The sequence below is a fragment of the Panulirus ornatus genome, chromosome 44 (assembly GCF_036320965.1).
Source record: "Panulirus ornatus isolate Po-2019 chromosome 44, ASM3632096v1, whole genome shotgun sequence".
Taxonomy (NCBI): Eukaryota; Metazoa; Arthropoda; class Malacostraca; order Decapoda; family Palinuridae; genus Panulirus; species Panulirus ornatus.
In genome coordinates this window covers 15029288-15049287 of record NC_092267.1, presented here as the reverse complement: position 1 = coordinate 15049287, position 20000 = coordinate 15029288, and the positions used below count along the sequence as shown (strand labels likewise).

The 20000-nt window shown below is 43.2% G+C and overlaps 1 protein-coding gene across 1 annotated transcript in view; it reads right to left on the bottom strand.

Annotated features, from left to right (window-relative positions):
• Positions 1–20000, bottom strand: part of LOC139762777 (kin of IRRE-like protein 1) — a 200065-nt gene that overhangs the window by 92523 nt on the left and 87542 nt on the right. Inside the window, exon 3 of the mRNA XM_071687919.1 lies at positions 14004–14081. Within this exon, the coding sequence (XP_071544020.1) occupies positions 14004–14081 (78 nt within the window). The remainder of the gene's footprint in view (positions 1–14003; positions 14082–20000) is intronic.

The window sequence follows — 20000 nt, the reverse complement described above, 5'->3', positions numbered from 1 at the left end:
ATTTTGTGTGATCGGGGCCTGAACCTGCAGGAGGGTGAAAGGAGGGCAAGGAATAGAGTGAATTGGAACGATGTGGTATACAGGGGTTGACGTGCTGTCAGTGGATTGAATCAAGGCATGTGAAGCGTCTGGGGTAAACCATGGAAAGCTGTGTAGGTATGTATATTTGCGTGTGTGGACGTGTGTATGTACATGTGTATGGGGGGGGAGGGGGGGGTTGGGCCATTTCTTTCGTCTGTTTCCTTGCGCTACCTCGCAAACGCGGGAGACAGCGACAAAGTATAAAAAAAAAAAAAAAAAATATATATATATATATATATATATATATATATATATATATATATATATATATATATATATATCTTTTTCTTTCTTTCAAACCATTTGCCATTTCCCGCGTTAGCAAGGTAGCGTTAAGAACAGAGGACTGGGCCTCTGAGGGAATATCCTCACCTGGCCCCCTTCTCTGTTCCTTCTTTTGGAAAATTAAAAAAAAACAAGAGGGGAGGATTTCCAGCCCCCCGCTCCCTCTCCTTTCCCCCCTTTTAGTAGCCTTCTACGACACGCAGGGAATACGTGGGAAGTATTCTTTCTCTCCTATCCCAAGGGATATATATATATATATATATATATATATATATATATATATATATATATATATATATATATATATATATATATATATATATATATATATATATATCAGTAATAAACAGGTTGCATGTAAGTGTGTGTGTGGGGGGTGTGTAAGTGGGTTGTGAGAGAGAGAGAGAGAAAATAAAGAGAGAATACTAATTTCATCAGACTCAGCTTAAGCTTGGTTATGTAAACGCCTAAACTCCTTGAGAGAGAGAGAGAGAGAGAGAGAGAGAGAGAGAGAGAGAGAGAGAGAGAGAGAGAGAGAGAGAGAGAGAAAGAGAGAGTCTCCTTGCGAGAAGTATATCACAGCACAAGACCAGATTTTACCATTAGTCTTAATTGTAAGTCAAAAGGTCATCAAGTAGGCGGGCGCTACTTAACAGTTCTCAAGTGCCACTTATAAACAAGTGTCTCTCCCTCTCCAATCATAGACTGGGGTGTAGCGCCTATCCATCTCTTCTCGTCTTCGTAGATTATATATATATATATATATATATATATATATATATATATATATATATATATATATATATATATATATATAATATATATATATAAATATATATATATATATATATATTTTTTTTCTTTCTTTTATACTATTCGCCATTTCCCGCGTTAGCAAGGTAGCGTTAAGAACAGAGGACTGGGCCTCTAAGGGAATATCCTCACCTGGCCTCGTTCTCTGTTCCTTCTTTTGGAAAATTAAAAAAAAAAAAAAAAAAACCGAGAGGGGAGGATTTCCAGTCCCCCGCTCCCTCCCCTTTTAGTCGCCTTCTACGACACGCAGGGAATACGTGGGAAGTATTCTTTCTCCCCTATCCCCAGGGATATATATATATATATATATATATATATATATTTATTATTTTACTTTTCATCAAAAACATTAAAAAATACAGGTCTAATTTTTTATGATGGGCACACTTTTCTCGTCTCTCTGAGGACTGCGCTACCTTAATAATGTGGGCAAAAAGGGCTGTCACAATACGCTGTTGTATTTTCAACACTGTAGCTTGATACTGTGAAGGAGACACACTCTACACTGTGGATTTTAACTTCTTGTTAAGTGTGGTGCTATAACACTAGGCTGTATGTGTTTAAACTAGGTAGAAGGTATATATGTGTGCTTTGTATAGGCTTAACTAGGCTTTATATGTGTTTATACATATATATATATATATATATATATATATATATATATATATATATATATATATATATATATATATATATATATATATATATATATATTATCCCTGGGGATAGGGGAGAAAGAATACTTCCCACGTATTCCCTGCGTGTCGTAGAAGGCGACTAAAAGGGGAGGGAGCGGGGGGCTGTATTACTTTCCAAAAAAAAAAGGAACGGAGAAGGGGGCCAAGTGAGGATTATTCCCACCCTCCAAGGCTCAGTGTCTCATCTGTTCTTGACGCTACCTCGCTAACGCGGGGAAATGGCGAATATATTTATGTAATAAATCATACTGACCAACATGGCATGGAAAAAAAATAAAATCATGCCATTTTCCAGTGACGAAAAATGAAAAAAAAAAAAAAAGAAAATGGAAAACCAGATCCGCGCTCAGGCATTTATAAAAATGACTCTTACAGACACGGAAGATTGTCGTGGTGGTAAGTGAGGACCATGACGAGAGCAGGAAGGCAATGTCAAGCCACCAGAGTAGCTGGTCAAAGGTCACGGAGGAGGGAGGTCAGGTCACGAGAGAGAGAGAGCACAAGGAACAGCTGGACGCAGTAGCTACGCCGCGTACCACGGCGTCAACCAACGAGGCTCTTGGCGTAAGGCCAGACAGCTCACGCACGAGAGAGAGAGAGAGAGAGAGAGAGAGAGAGAGAGAGAGAGAGAGAGAGAGAGAGAGAGAGAGAGAGAGAGAGAGAGAGAGAGAGAGAGCACACACACACACACCCGAGCATTACGGAAGAGGCGTCGTTTAAAATTTCAACGAGACGGGAGGCGTTTTAATCCCATTCTCGCTGTGAGAGACGCAGCAGAGGAGGAGAAAAAAAGAAGAAAAAAAACGACCTCAGCGTTAAGCAGCGTTTACGCCCTTCTAACGCCAACAACAAAAAACGCAATGAGGGTAGGAAACATCTACTCCCGAAAAGAAAACGAATCGCGACAGTTGTATACCCACACTACAGATTCCGAAAAGCGGGCTCTTGTGATATTGATCGTCGAGTTTTCTAAAACAGAGCAGAGGATGCGATTACGCCCAAAAGGATTTCATTTTGAGAAAAAAAGAGTTGAACTGTGTTGTTCTGAAAATTTCGACAGATGAGGAATGCAGAGAAAGATATGGAGGTAGATATTACGTTTTTTTTTCTTTTTATCACCATCAAATTTTACTAGGTTGCTGCTTCCTCATATTGAGGTGTTTAAACAAAAAAAAAAAAAGGGGGGGGAGGGGTCGAAATTGAGTGAGGAAATAAGTTCTGTACGAGAAAGAGAGCGAGAAATGCGAGGCACATAGAAGAGAAAACGTGAGATGCAAGTATGTAAGAAGGTCAAGAACAGAAACAGGAGAGAGAGAGAGAGAGAGAGAGAGAGAGAGAGAGAGAGAGAGAGAGAGAGAGAGAGAGAGAGAGAGTAGGGGACAGGACAGAACCCTGGTGGACACCAGTACTGGCAGGATAGGTAAGGGAACAGGGAGAAGCAGAAAAACCAAGGAGAGGAAGCTTGGAGTCTTTGCTGCCACAACCCTGACACAATACTTCACATACACATCCTCGGGTTAAAATTAAAAACAAACACTGTAAAATGTGGTGATTAAGGCAAGATTTAAATGGCTATAAAATTAGCGGCCCAACTCACGCGTGTTGTATTCACTAACACTGTAAATCTTAACAGCGAAATTAACTTCAAGGTAATCACCACCCCTGTTGAAAACGGAGTTATGCAACCCCCAGGTACTAACAGGATCTTTCATTCATTAAATTTTCAGCGCAATTTTTCACTTTTGTAATCTGGAGGACACAGGATTAATGAAAGAAATATAAAAAGCTTTTAAATTCCCAAGGCAGAAATTCTATTCCTTTCGTCATTTACATGAATATGTTTTATACTCCACAAATTTGACGTGTAAAATATCTTAAAACATCGCAAAACTGATTATTCAGATGCAATGGTTATTTGAATACGAGGGAGACCTGATTTTCTATGACCAGGTTATCTGCTGGAGGACAGTACATGGGAAAGACAGATAACACAAGACCTGATGGTCTATGACCAGGTTATCTGCTGGAGGACAGTACATGGGAAAGCCAGATAACACAAGACCTGATGGTCTATGACCAGGTTATCTGCTGGAGGACAGTACATGGGAAAGCCAGATAACACAAGACCTGATGGTCTATGACCAGGTTATCTGCTGGAGGACAGTACATGGGAAAGCCCAGATAACACAAGACCTGATGGTCTATGACCAGGTTATCTGCTGGAGGACAGTACATGGGAAAGCCAGATAACACAAGACCTGATGGTCTATGACCAGGTTATCTGCTGGAGGACAGTACATGGGAAAGCCAGATAACGCAAGACCTGATGGTCTGTGACCAGGTTATCTGCTGGAGGACAGTACATGGGAAAGCCAGATAACACAAGACCTGATGGTCTATGACCAGGCAATCATACTTGAGGGTCGTGTTCAAAAGGATGATAATGCAAACCATTCACAATACAGTCATACACGATCATACATCGGTCACACACGTCACTATAAATATACAACAATACAACTACAGCCACAATACACGGCTCATACAACAGCCATCCGTGTCCACAGACCATAAGGATGAAGCAAACGTAGCGAGAACGTTGGCGTACCAGCCATATATACACCAATGGCACGGCTGGCAGCCAGGAATACCTGGTTTAGTATAGCACTGTTTACATCCTCGCCTCCCTCACCCTAGCCTGTCATAATGTGACGCTCCATCACACTAAACTTCATCGCCTCGACTCCCTCACCCTAAACGAACCCAGGGTGACACTCCCTCACCCTCAACTAACCAAGTGCGTCTCCCCCTCACCCTAAATGAACCCAGTGTGACACTATCTCTCGATCAGAAATGAGATTGTGTCCCCTTAAAAGAAAATGGGAAGAAACCCTCTTTCTTCCCTCCAACCCCTCCTCCTCCCCAAAGAGGATTTTCATACGTAATGGGACTCACTCCCCAGTGACCATATTTCCTTCCCAAGTTGTTATTTTTCGTCTCAGATTTATTTCTTGCACGAATAAATTCTCCTCGGGATGAGGGAAGGGGTCCATTTTAGTGGCGTCTTATCTGATGTGGGGAAAACAAGAAAAAATTACCACTGCAGGAGAAGGGGAAAGTCTGATGCTTTTCGGCCTATATATATATATATATATATATATATATATATATATATATATATATATATATATATATATATATTGTTGGAAAGGATCACAATTTTGCGCGTGATCAAGATAATCCTATGAGTCCACTGAGAAAATGAAACACGATAAGTTGCCAAGTGCACTTTTGTGTCATAATCACATCATCAGGGGAGACACGTAAAGAGGAATATAACAGTCAATTGATACACAAGGAAGAGACGTAGCTACGACGCTTGTTTACCACATGGCGTCGTAGCTACGTCTCTTCGTTGGAGATCAACTGACTGTTATATTTCTCTCTCGTGTTCTCCCCTGATGATGACGTGATTATGACACGAAAGTGCACTTGGCAACCTATCGCGTTTCATTCTCCCTGGCTTAATTCAGCCCAGATGTATCAACAACGACCAGCTGTGTGGAGGTAATGTGTGTTCTACCCCCCTTTTGATGTCAGCGGACGCCACAGCGAGGTGCGTGGAATTTAACTGAAGGACGTCATGCACCCAGCCCGACCCGTCATGCACCCCATTCCCCCCCATCCCCAAGAGATGGGCAGGCCAATTATAGGACACCTGTGGGGAAGGAACTGCTCTCTCTCTCTCTCTCTCTCTCTCTCTCTCTCTCTCTCTCTCTCTCTCTCTCTCTCTCTCTCTCGAGAACACATTGTCTCGATGACCACCCCCACACAGAGAGGCTGAATTAATTTGCATATCTCTCATGTTCCTTAATAATAATCTCCAGCGAATTATCTCGTTGTGTGTTCACGTTTATGACCTGTTCAAAAATCATGGCAGGGTAAAATTTCTATATGATTCTAAATTCTTATAAATCTCACATTTTTATATGAAAAAATTTTAATTTTCTATAATTCTAAATTTTTCATAATTCTGAATTTTGTATAAATTTGAAACTTTCATCTTTTTTTTTGTATCTATAAAGTTCTAAATTCTTATAAATTTCAAATTTTTACAAAAAAAAATTAATTTTCTATAATTGTAAATTTTTCATAATTCTGAATTTTGTATAAATTTGAAACTTTCATTTTTTTTGTATCTATAAAGTTCTAAATTCTTATAAATTTCAAATTTTTACAAAAAAAAATTAATTTTCTATAATTGTAAATTTTTCATAATTCTAAATTTCTATAAATCTTAAATTTTCACATTTTTTTCTACTGAATCTATAAGGTTCATAAGGACAAGGGGGAACTGTTCTCATGAACAAGAACTGATTCACTAAATTGTTCAAAAAAACACATTTAGTTACATCTATGAACAAAACTCTTACCACCAACATAAACATTTTAAAGCTAGTTAATGTCTAAATGTCTTATTGACCAACGTATCATTAATATTAACCAATGCTCAATTGTATTAACGACAACTGTGCTCCATACTGCTCGCCTACCAACGTAAAAAAAAACCACTTGACAATTCCTGATACATCTAACTGTGGTGTTACGCCCGTTGCACACGCCTGGCCAAAGACATGATACAGACAAAATGAGTAAGTTGAGAGAGAACTAGATCCATCAATATCAACCACAGACGACTACCCTGGAGTTAAGGATACAGATCCCGCTGCCCGTTTTCTTTTTCCATCCGCTGCCCATTTTCTTTCTTTTTTTTTCCAGTCTCTCCTGCAAGGGCCCCAGGGCCGCGCTGCCTTCAGTTGCAGGGTAATGTGGACTCCTTTGTGAGTGACAGGGTTCGCTGACGAGACTGCGCTACTAGTGACGCAGATTTGAGCGCGCGGCGGAGTCCGGTAACACACACACACACACACATATATACATATATATATATATATATATATATTATATATATATATATATATATATATATATATATATATATATATATTATATATATATATATATATATATATATATATATATATATATATATATATATATATATATATATATATAAACATTTCCTCACGTTTCTATATACATTACACACCACACACTTTACCTCCCACAAGATCCGGCCCCCCCTCCCAACCCCCCCCTCTCTCTCTCTCTCATAACACACGCACTTTTCTGACGCCCGAGTGAACCAAGTTAATTACTCCTCATTTGCATATGAATCTCCACGACTTACTTGCGCAGATCCGACAACACACACACACACACACACACACACACACACACACACACACACACACACACACACACAACACACACACACACTCCATGTGTGGCTCTGTGGAGGGCCTTGCCCCCAGATAACACACACACTGCTAAACCACAAGGAGGACCCCCCTATCAGTTTCTTAGCAGCGGCGCTGATTAGGAAGACGCAACACCGTGTTCGTAATGCACGCCTCTGAATCAGTCTCAAGTGAGTAACCCCCCCCCCCCAAAAAAAAAAAAAAAAAATGGCTGTTTTACTCATCCTGACCCGTGCGTATGATTGAGGTCACGAACGCACGAGGAGAATGCGTAATATTAAGAACATGTCATTCTCCACAACGAAATGGCGGCTGTTCTACGGTATACGAGCTGGACGCGAGAGAATGTAAGGGTTCGAATCATACAGCGACTTTGTGACGCGTAAACTACAGTGTTGATTGGTGGGGGTAATTTGGTGCTTGGGGTGTAACAACATTGTCAGGGGGTCATTAAGACCATCAACTTCCCAACTGACATGTCCCTCAACCCTACTGTACCTAATAACCTTGCTCTTATTCACATTTACTCTCAGCTTTCTTCTTTCACACACTTTACCAAACTCAGTCACCAGCTTCTGCAGTTTCTCACCCGAATCAGCCACCAGCGCTGTATCATCAGCGAACAACAACTGACTCACTTCCCAAGCTCTCTCATCCACAACAGACCGCACACTTGCCCCTCTTTCCAAAACTCTTGCATTCACCTCCCTAACAACCCCATCCATAAACAAATTAAACAACCATGGAGACATCACACACCCCTGCCGCAAACCTACATTCACTGAGAACCAATCACTTTCCTCTCTTCCTACACGTACACATGCCTTACATCCTCGATAAAAACTTTTCACTGCTTCTAACAACTTGCCTCCCACACCATATATTCTTAATACCTTCCACAGAGCATCTCTATCAACTCTATCATATGCCTTCTCCAGATCCATAAATGCTACATACAAATCCATTTGCTTTTCTAAGTATTTCTCACATACATTCTTCAAAGCAATCACCTGATCCACACATCCTCTACCACTTCTGAAACCACACTGCTCTTCCCCAATCTGATGCTCTATACATGCCTTCACCCTCTCAATCAATACCCTCCCATATAATTTACCAGGAATACTCAAGAAACTTATACCTCTGTAATTTGAGCACTCACTTTTATCCCCTTTGCCTTTGTACAATGCCACTATGCAAGCATTCCGCCAATCCTCAGGCACCTCACCATGAGTCATACATACATTAAATAACCTTACCAACCAGTCAGCAATACAGTAACCCCCTTTTGTAATAAATTCCACTGCAATACCATCCAAACCTGCTGCCTTGCCGGCTTTCATCTTCCGCAAAGCTTTTACTACCTCTTCTCTGTTTACCAAATCATTCTCCCTAACCCTCTCACTTTGCACACCACCTCGACCAAAACACCCTATATCTGCCACTCTATCATCAAACACATTCAACAAACCTTCAAAATACTCACTCCATCTCCTTCTCACATCACCACTACTTGTTATCACCTCCCCACTTGCGCCCTTCACTGAAGTTCCCATTTGTTTCCTTGTCTTATATATATATATATATATATATATATATATATATATATATATATATATATATATATATATATATATATATATATATATATCCTGACCTCAGTCTGTGACATTATCATCTTGTATGACAAAGTACAGTGTCATGTGGGACGCATTATGACCACACACACACACACACACACACACAGATAATCTCAAAACGACCCGACCCGACCACAAGAGCGAGAGGACATTATATTACAGACATTCATCTCTGTGTGAGTCTGGACACAACTCTTCCCCCATCTTCTCCAGGAAGAAAACGGGAGAACAAAGGAAATGGATAGAGAAAGTGGGAAGGAAACCTTAATAATAATAATACAGTAAGTCCACAAACTCCTTTGAAGACATAGAAAACGACGTACGGAAACATGAAAAAAGGACAGGTGAAACAACCCCTCAGATAGGACGGGTTCTACAACCCCTCAGATAGGACGGGGTCTACAACCCCTCAGACAGGACGGATTCTACAACCCCTCAGATAGGACGGGTTCTACAACCCCTCGGATGGGACGGATTCTACAACCCCTCAGATAGGACGGGTTCTACAACCCCTCAAATAGGACGGGTTCTACAACCCCTCAAATAGGACGGGTTCTACAACCCCTCAAATAGGACGGGTTCTACAACCCCTCAAATAGGACGGGTTCTACAACCCCTCAAATAGGACGGGTTCTACAACCCCTCAAATAGGACGGGTTCTACAACCCCTCAAATAGGACGGGTTCTACAACCCCTTTAGAAACTACAACCAAGCTAACCACACCAACGGTAGACAACCAATACGAGCAGCATCACCAAACAACCATCACAACCCTCGTTGAGGCCACTAACAGCCCTATTCGACAGCCAGGAGCCAATAGACGTAGCCAATAGACATTTGGAAGGATACACACTGCGCTGGGACACGTGCCTGGATATGTATCATGTAACTACTGTATCACGGATACATAACAGCTGTATCACGGACACACATAACTACTGTATCACGGATACATAACGGCTGTATCACGGACACACATAACTACAGTATCACGGATACATAAAGGCTGTATCACGGACACATGTAACTACTGTATCACACACACACACACACACACACTACATCATGTACATGACTAAGGGTTTACCCTGTCCGTACGAGGCAGCGAGAACACAATAAAGGCACAACTTGTCTGCTCCACACACGGTAATAAAACCCTTCCGAGCAATTATACATATTTACACACTATGACATATACTCATACACTATTATACATATTTATATACTATGATACATATTTATGCGCTATTATACATATTTATACACTATTATACATATTCACACACTATTATACATATTTATACACTATGATACATATTCATACACTATGACACATATTCACACACTATTATACATATTTATACACTATGATACATATTTATACACTATTATACATATTCATACACTATCATACATATTCATACACTATTATACATATTTATACACTATTATACATATCTATGCACTATTATACATATTTATACACTATTATACAGACACACACACACACACACACACACACAGACACACACACACACACACACACACACACACACACACACACACACACACACAGACACACACACACACACACACACACACACACACACACACACAGACACACACACACACACACAGACACACACACACACACACACACAGACACACACACACACACACACACACACACACAGACACACACACACACACACACACAGACACACAGACACACACACACACAGACACACACACACACACTGGTAAGTAAAGGATGGGTTAAGAGAACTTCCTGCTTCACGATTACGATGAAAAAAAAAAAATAAATACACACACACACACACCAGAAGTATAATTAATTACTTTTCTAGCTTCTGGAATGGCCCCCAGGGAGAGAGAGAGAGAGAGAGAGAGAGAGAGAGAGAGAGAGAGAGAGAGAGAGAGAGAGAGAGAGAGAGAGAGATTATGAAAACTTCCAGTCTCGCTGGAATATGGGGGAGGGAAAGAAGAGAGGGGGAGAAGAAACTGGAAAGTCTCTCTCTCTCTCTCTCTCTCTCTCTCTCTCTCTCTCTCTCTCTCTCTGCAAGATTTATGGGAGTCTGTCTCTCGCGAGAGATAAACCCGCCGCCACGCACATACCAGGGGGGGGCGGGGTTGGGGGAAGGGAGGAGGGAGGGTCTCGGTCTCTCACTGCGAGAGACATGGGAAGACGAGGCCAGGTAGAGAGAGAGAGAGAGAGAGAGAGAGAGAGAGGGGGGGGGGGGAATAAACGAGACAGAGTCAGAAAACGGGGTGAGGGAGGGAGGGTAATGGGGCGGGGTTAAGATGAGGGGGGAAAGAGGGGGAGGGGAGGGTGGGTAAATAATGAAAAAGAAAACGGGTGAAAAAGTCATACAACCCGGGGAGGGTGTGTGTGTGTTGGAAAACGGGAAAGCAAAGGTCGGAACTACATCATAAGCTCTGCGTCTACGAAACATTTCTCATCCTCGTATCTTGTTGGCTCTTTCCTATTTCTCATTCCTAAATAAAAAAAAAATAGAATTTCATCAACTCGAATATCTCAATAAAGTGCACCTGTGAACACGACCTGGCTTTCTGATATTCAAACATAATCTTGAAATATAAGTGAGAGGGTTTTTATGGAATTACATTTGATAATGTATTCGTCTTTTCTTTTTTTTCTAAGTAATGTATTAATAAAAATGTTAGGTTGAACAGATAATGATTGGGTCGATTGTACAATCAAGTTTAAAACAACAGTATATATATACGTACATACATATATATATATATATATATATATATATATATATATATATATATATATATATATATATATATATATATATAGGTATTAAGAATATATGGTGTGGGAGGCAAGTTGTTAGAAGCAGTGAAAAGTTTTTATCGAGGATGTAAGGCATGTGTACGTGTAGGAAGAGAGGAAAGTGATTGGTTCTCAGTGAATGTAGGTTTGCGGCAGGGATGTGTGATGTCTCCATGGTTGTTTAATTTGTTTATGGATGGGGTTGTTAGGGAGGTGAATGCAAGAGTTTTGGAAAGAGGGGCAAGTATGAAGTCTGTTGGGGATGAGAGAGCTTGGGAAGTGAGTCAGTTGTTGTTCGCTGATGATACAGCGCTGGTGGCTGATTCATGTGAGAAACTGCAGAAGCTGGTGACTGAGTTTGGTAAAGTGTGTGAAAGAAGAAAGTTAAGAGTAAATGTGAATAAGAGCAAGGTTATTAGGTACAGTAGGGTTGAGGGTCAAGTGAATTGGGAGGTGAGTTTGAATTGAGAAAAACTGGAGGAAGTGAAGTGTTTTAGATATCTGGGAGTGGATCTGGCAGCGGATGGAACCATGGAAGCGGAAGTGGATCATAGGGTGGAGGAGGGGGCTAAAATTCTGGGAGCCTTGAAGAATGTGTGGAAGTCGAGAACATTATCTCGGAAAGCAAAAATGGGTATGTTTGAAGGAATAGTGGTTCCAACAATGTTGTATGGTTGCGAGGCGTGGGCTATGGATAGAGTTGTGCGCAGGAGGATGGATGTGCTGGAAATGAGATGTTTGAGGACAATGTGTGGTGTGAGGTGGTTTGATCGAGTAAGTAACGTAAGGGTAAGAGAGATGTGTGGAAATAAAAAGAGCGTGGTTGAGAGAGCAGAAGAGGGTGTTTTGAAATGGTTTGGGCACATGGAGAGAATGAGTGAGGAAAGATTGACCAAGAGGATATATGTGTCGGAGGTGGAGGGAACGAGGAGAAGAGGGAGACCAAATTGGAGGTGGAAAGATGGAGTGAAAAAGATTTTGTGTGATCGGGGCCTGAACATGCAGGAGGGTGAAAGGAGGGCAAGGAATAGAGTGAATTGGAGCGATGTGGTATACCGGGGTTGACGTGCTGTCAGTGGATTGAATCGGGGCATGTGAAGCGTCTGGGGTAAACCATGGAAAGCTGTGTAGGTATGTATATTTGCGTGTGTGGACGTATGTATATACATGTGTATGGGGGTGGGTTGGGCCATTTCTTTCGTCTGTTTCCTTGCGCTACCTCGCAAACGCGGGAGACAGCGACAAAGCAAAAAAAAAAAAAAAAAAAAAAAGAAAATATATATATATATATATATATATATATATATATATATATATATATATATATATGTGTGTGTGTGTGTGTGTGTGTGTGTGTGTGTGTGTGTGTGTGTGTGTGTGTGTGTGTGTGTGTGTGTGTGTCAACTGACTGTTATATTTCTCTCTTGTGTTTCCCCTGATGATGTGATTATTACACGAAAGTGCACTTGGGAACTTATCGTGTTTCATTTTCCCCATATATATATGTATATCATAGGGGTACAGTCCACCTACCTGAAGATCATGGGTGTACACTTCACCTACCTGAAGATCATGGGTGTACACTTCACCTACCTGAAGATCATGGGTGTACACTTCACCTACCTGAAGATCATGGGTGTACAGTACACCTACCTGAAGATCATGGGTGTACACAGTTCACCTACCTGAAGATCATGGGTGTACACTTCACCTACCTGAAGATCATGGGTGTACAGTACACCTACCTGAAGATCATGGGTGTACACTTCACCTACCTGAAGATCATGGGTGTACACTTCACCTACCTGAAGATCATGGGTGTACACTTCACCTACCTGAAGATCATGGGTGTACACTTCACCTACCTGAAGATCATGGGTGTACACTTCACCTACCTGAAGATCATGGGTGTACAGTACACCTACCTGAAGATCATGGGTGTACACAGTTCACCTGCCTGAAGATCATGGGTGTACACTTCACCTACCTGAAGATCATGGGTGTACACTTCACCTACCTGAAGATCATGGGTGTACACTTCACCTACCTGAAGATCATGGGTGTACACTTCACCTACCTGAAGATCATGGGTGTACAGTACACCTACCTGAAGATCATGGGTGTACAGTACACCTACCTGAAGATCATGGGTGTACACAGTTCACCTGCCTGAAGATCATGGGTGTACACTTCACCTACCTGAAGATCATGGGTGTACAGTACACCTACCTGAAGATCATGGGTGTACACAGTTCACCTACCTGAAGATCATGGGTGTACACTTCACCTACCTGAAGATCATGGGGGTACACAGTTCACCTAACTGGACAGGTGACTCACCTGGAACCTCTCGTCGGCAGAATAGGTGACCAGGCCCACCGTCAGGATATGCAGGTCGCGACCCCTCATCCAGGTCACCTGCAGGAGGGCCAAGACGTCTCGTGAGAGAGAGAGAGAGAGAGAGAGAGAGAGAGAGAGAGAGAGAGAGAGAGAGAGAGAGAGAGAGAGAGAGAGAGAGAGGTGAGGGATGGGGTCAAAATTGGGAGGGGGAAATAGGGACGCAAATTGGGGCCATGAATATAGAGGCATGTATGGGGGAAAAGGGGTAGCCATAATAAATAGGGAGAGACAAAATAATTAATAAATTGGGAGGAAAACCTAATAAATTGGGAGAAAAACATTATAAATTGGGAGCAAAAATATAAATTGGGAGGAAAACTTAATAAATTGGGAGAAAAAATATAAATTGGGAGGAAAACTTAATAAATTGGGAGAAAAAATATAAATTGGGAGGAAAACTTAATAAATTGGGAGGAAAACTTAATAAATTGGGAGGAAAATCAATAAAGTGGGTGGAAAAAATAACAGACCGGGAGAAAAAATTAATAAATTGAGGAAAAAAATTTGAGAGAAACATCTATAAATTGGGAGGAAAAAATAATAAAATTGGGAGGAAAAATAATAAAATTGGGAGGAAAAAATAATAAAATTGGGCGGAAAGATTAAATAAACTGGGCTGAAAAATTAAGTAAATTGGGTGGGGGGGAAATCGTGAAACAGAACTCAAGACACAACAGCATTCACAACTTTCCATTGTTGTGTCCAATTAACAACAAGACAAGAGAAACATGAGTATGAACTTAACAACACAACCCTCCATGCTCCGCTCTGTGTATCTGTCAAGTGTTTATATACACACACACACACACACACACACACACACACACACACGTATGCCTAGGTGCTCCGCTCTCTGTATCTGTCAAGTGTTTATATATATACATACACACGTATGCCTAGGTGCTCCGGTCTGTGTATCTGTCAAGTGTTTATATATATACATACACACGTATGCCTAGGTGCTCCGCTCTGTGTATCTGTCAAGTGTTTATACATACACACATACACACGTATGCCTAGGTGCTCCGGTCTGTGTATCTGTCAAGTGTTTATACACACACACACACACACACAGACACACACACATACACACACACACACACACACACACCTGCAAAAAAAGTCATCACCTACCACACACACACCTGCAAAAAAGCCATCACCTACCACACACACACCTGCAAACAGCCATTACCTACCACTTACACACCTGCAAAAAAACCATCACCTACCACACACACACCTGCAAAAAAGCCATCACCTACCATACACACCTGCAAAAACCCTCACCCACCACACACACACCTGCAAAAAAGCCATCACTTACTACCCCCCCACACCTGCAAAAAAAGCCATCACCTACCACCCCCACACACCTGTAGCGAGGCCACATCACCCCCCCACACACACCTGGATCTCGACAGCAACCACAGTCTTAAACGGGGGGGGGCAGACATCAAGGGGGGTGGGGGGGTAACGATGAACCCCAGAGAGTCCTTCCCCTCCACCTCTATACTCCACCACTCGCCTGTACCATCAGAAACCAACCCCCCCCCAGAGACTGCTCTAAAATCGTCTCTCTTCCCCCCCCAGAGATACGCAGTACAGTAATTCGCCCATTACTGACTCCACAGCGTTTTCTAATGGCGTGGAATTTCTTTACCCTAATTCTTTCCCTTATTTTTTTTCCCTAAGTCTTGATGAGCATCAGGTTTTTAACTCAAGTGTTCATCCTAATTCTTTTAAAAGCATTAATAGCGTGTGTGTGTGTGTGTGTGTGTGTGTGTGTGTGTGTGTGTGTGTGTGTGTGTGTGTGTGTGTGTGCCCACGTCAAGATGCGTAAGAACCCAAGATTTTCATAAATATTCGCAAATTTAAGTCTAGCGGGAGTTTAGGAGGCATTTAATTGAGAATGGGGGTCGGGGGTGCATAAGAAACTATGTAATGACCTTCAAAAAATGCGTTCTCCTAACCACCTCCAACCACCCAATTCAGCTCGAGAAAGCTCGTCTCGGGACAAGTCTATCACTGTCTATCGATGTCTCTGACGCCCGTTCTCTCCACGGGGTCTCCTAAAGGGCGTGGCTATGGCTAGAGGGGTCTCCACTTACCCCTGTCCACACCTGCCGCCTCCACATACACCATTCCACGCATTCCACCGCCACTTATCTCCACCACGCGCCTACCCCAGGTTAAAGGCAGCTTTCCACTCATACCCAACCCGCTTTCATCTACCATCATACACCCGCCTTTTCTAAAAACTCTCAACTTCTTCAAGAAATTCACAAGATACTTTTCCACAGTCATTCTCACCTTTAAAATCTGATCCACACATCCCCCATACCTTTCCTAAAAAAACATTCCCCTCCACCCCTTCTTCCTCCTCACTACCTCTGCATTTCCTCACTCTATCAATCAACAATCTTGCATAATACACTTTTCCTGATATATTTCAGACTCATTCCCCTATAACTGCTGAGTATATCCTAAGCACTTTTCCAATTCAATGATGTGACAATAACAGCTGTCATCCAATCCTACGGCACAAACCTTCCGCCCACATGGTATATTGTAGACCAAAAATGCACCCATTCTATTTTCCAAACTTATTCACCTGCAATCCCATCCACTCCTTTTCCAATCTTCGGCCCAATTGCTATCCTTCTTGCCTCCCTGTTTACTCCAGCAGACCCCCTGCACTTGCATCTTCTTCCTTCCATCCTTCATACCCATGTAACAACACGGACCTCCTCAAAGAAAAGGATTGGAAAAAGGGATATTGCTTCTGGCACACGCGAAAGAAATTTCTATATTTATAGTACCAACCCAAAAAAAACATTGGCTATTCCAAAAGAATTCCTTTGAAATCGTCCCAAATAAATATGGGGAATGAAATTTTTTCTTTTTTTGCCCACACGGACTTTATTCCTCCACGTCCATATCCAGATGACGAGGGAAATCTGTCCTACAATATTTCCCTCCCGGAAATATCCGGATATCACGTTTATCCACATCCGAACCGTACGGTACTGGCGGCGGTGGTGGTGGTGAGGAGGGGGAGTGAACGAGATGAGAAAATCCACGAGTGTGGGAGTTCCATCACGACGTCACAAATGGGTTTGCACACGCATAAGTGCACACACACACACACACACACACACACACACAGATACACAGATACACACACACACACACACACACACACACACACACACACACACAGATACACAGATACACACACACACACACACACACACACACACACACATACATACACAGATAGACACACACACACACACACACACACACACACACACAGATACACACACACACACACACACACACACACACACACACACACAGATAGACACACACACACACACACACACACACACACAAACTGCTCTCTCTCTCTCTCTCTCTCTCTCTCTCTCTCTCTCTCTCTCTCTCTCTCTCTCTCTCTCTCTACGTAACGCTCGCACAAAATTGGAACTCTTATCCACACACACACACACACACACGCACGCAGCACGTCCCTACATGCAGGAAAGTGTAAACCTATATACATACATACATATACGCTGAGGCAGACCATGCGGAGGAATACATAATACCAGAGTGCGATTTGCTGTTGAGGTTTTAATAAAAGAAATGTGGCGCCGGGGAGTGAAGAAGAAGAGAGAGAGAGAGAGAGAGAGAGAGAGAGAGAGAGAGAGAGAGAGAGAGAGAGAGAGAGAGAGAGAGAGAAAGCAGGAACAAAGTACGTGTTTGAATCCATGACATTTCGCAATATCCTCTCCTCGCGAGCCTCACACAGAACCTGACCCACTCGTCTGTTATGGTCCGAAGAATGTTATACTGTATAAACACGCGCACGCGCGCACACAGCCCCAAGCGTTAATGGGGGAATAGGAGGAGATACGATCGATGGTAAAGTGGAGTTACTGTCGAAAAATGTAGGTGGCGACGGACGAGAGAGAGAGAGAGAGAGAGAGAGAGAGAGGAAAAAAAGTCGTGCATCCTCCACCGCTGCTGAGTGAACACTGAGCCCGCCTGGGGTCCTGGCCGGTGAGTGGTCGCTTCCTGGCCGGCCGCTGCGACCGAGGGCGAATGGCAGACCACCCGATGACGTCACGGGAGGGGGTTTCCAGAGAGCGCTGTCTGTTGTTGGTTTTCCATTTGATAGACGAGGACAAGAGAGAGGGACGGAGGGAGGATCGAAACCCCCCCCCCCCCCCCGGCGCGTCACACGAGACGTATTTTATGGCAGTGTGAAAGTTGTTTATGCCCGGAAGCAGGTCAAAGGTGGGGGGGAGGGGGGGGGGGGGTCACGCGACACGAACTTTATACACTGGTGACCTGCATGGGACGGGCCAGATAACACAAGACCTGATGGTCTATGACCAGGTTATCTACCGGAGGACAGTACATGGGAAAGCCAGATAACACAAGACCTGATGGTCTATGACCAGGTTATCTGCTGCAGGACAGTACATGGGAAAGCCAGATAACACAAGACCTGATGGTCTATGACCAGGTTATCTGCTGGAGGACAGTACATGGGAAAGCCAGATAACACAAGACCTGATGGTCTATGACCAGGTTATCTGCTGAAGGACAGTACATGGGAAAGCCAGATAACACAAGACCTGATGGTCTATGACCAGGTTATCTGCTGGAGGACAGTACATGGGAAAGCCAGATAACACAAGACCTGATGGTCTATGACCAGGTTATCTGCTGGAGGACAGTACATGGGAAAGCCAGATAACACAAGACCTGATGGTCTATGACCAGGTTATCTGCTGGAGGACAGTACATGGGAAAGCCAGATAACACAAGACCTGATGGTCTATGACCAGGTTATCTGCTGGAGGACAGTACATGGGAAAGCCAGATAACACAAGACCTGATGGTCTATGACCAGGTTATCTGCTGGAAGACAGTACATGGGAAAGCCAGATAACACAAGACCTGATGGTCTATGACCAGGTTATCTGCCAGAGGACAAGGTATAGTATACCAGAAATAGTACAACAGAAGACGTCGACGCATTACACCCTCACTTATAGCAACATGACCTCCCCCTTACAATGTCAAACAGCTGAAGATCTACATTACAGACCCAGATCCTCCGTGAACCCTCGCCACATTTTCGTGATTCACTCGAACAAAACAAAGAAAAAAAAAATGTACCTCTGTTTTCGTGTCGGACCCGCGTATTAAGTGGAGGGTCCGGCGTAACTGCCTCGTTAGGCGAGGAGTGCTTGTCTTCGCCCTTTGTCGGCAGAATGGCGATGAGTGACTGCCGGTGCTCGAACACTGTCGAGCCGGAGGGCGTGTCACCCTCCTCCTCACTCCTCCTCCTCCACGTCTCGGCTCATTCAGAGACCTGCCGGCTCAGCAAGAGGAGACGAAACCCCCCCTTAGTTGGAAGACAGAGAGGTTGGGGTGCGGGGTAGGCGCAGAAGACGATGACTAACCCCCCCTTCCTCCTCCTGACCTCCTCCAACCCAAAACAAAATCGTTTTCAATGCTTCTCTCTCTCTCTCTCTCTCTCTCTCTCTCTCTCTCTCTCTCTCTCTCTCTCTCTAGATGCCCAGGCAGACCCGGCGATGGCCACCAGCCCCTCTTGATCCAGCCACTCAAGACCCCGAAACGCTTCTTTCTTCTTTTCTCGTCAACTTTCCCCTCCCCGTGTATACCATCTTCTGAGCCACCTCCTGACCCCTTCAACCCACTTCAATCTAGGGCGTCGAACGCCCTCAATCCACCTCAATCTAGGCCGTCTAACGCCCTCAATCCACCTCAATCTAGGGCGTCTAACGCCCTTAATCCACCTCAATCTAGGGCGTCTAACGCCCTCAATGCACCTCAATCTAGGGCGTCTAACGCCCTCAATGCACCTCAATCTAGGGCGTCTAAGGCCCTCAATCC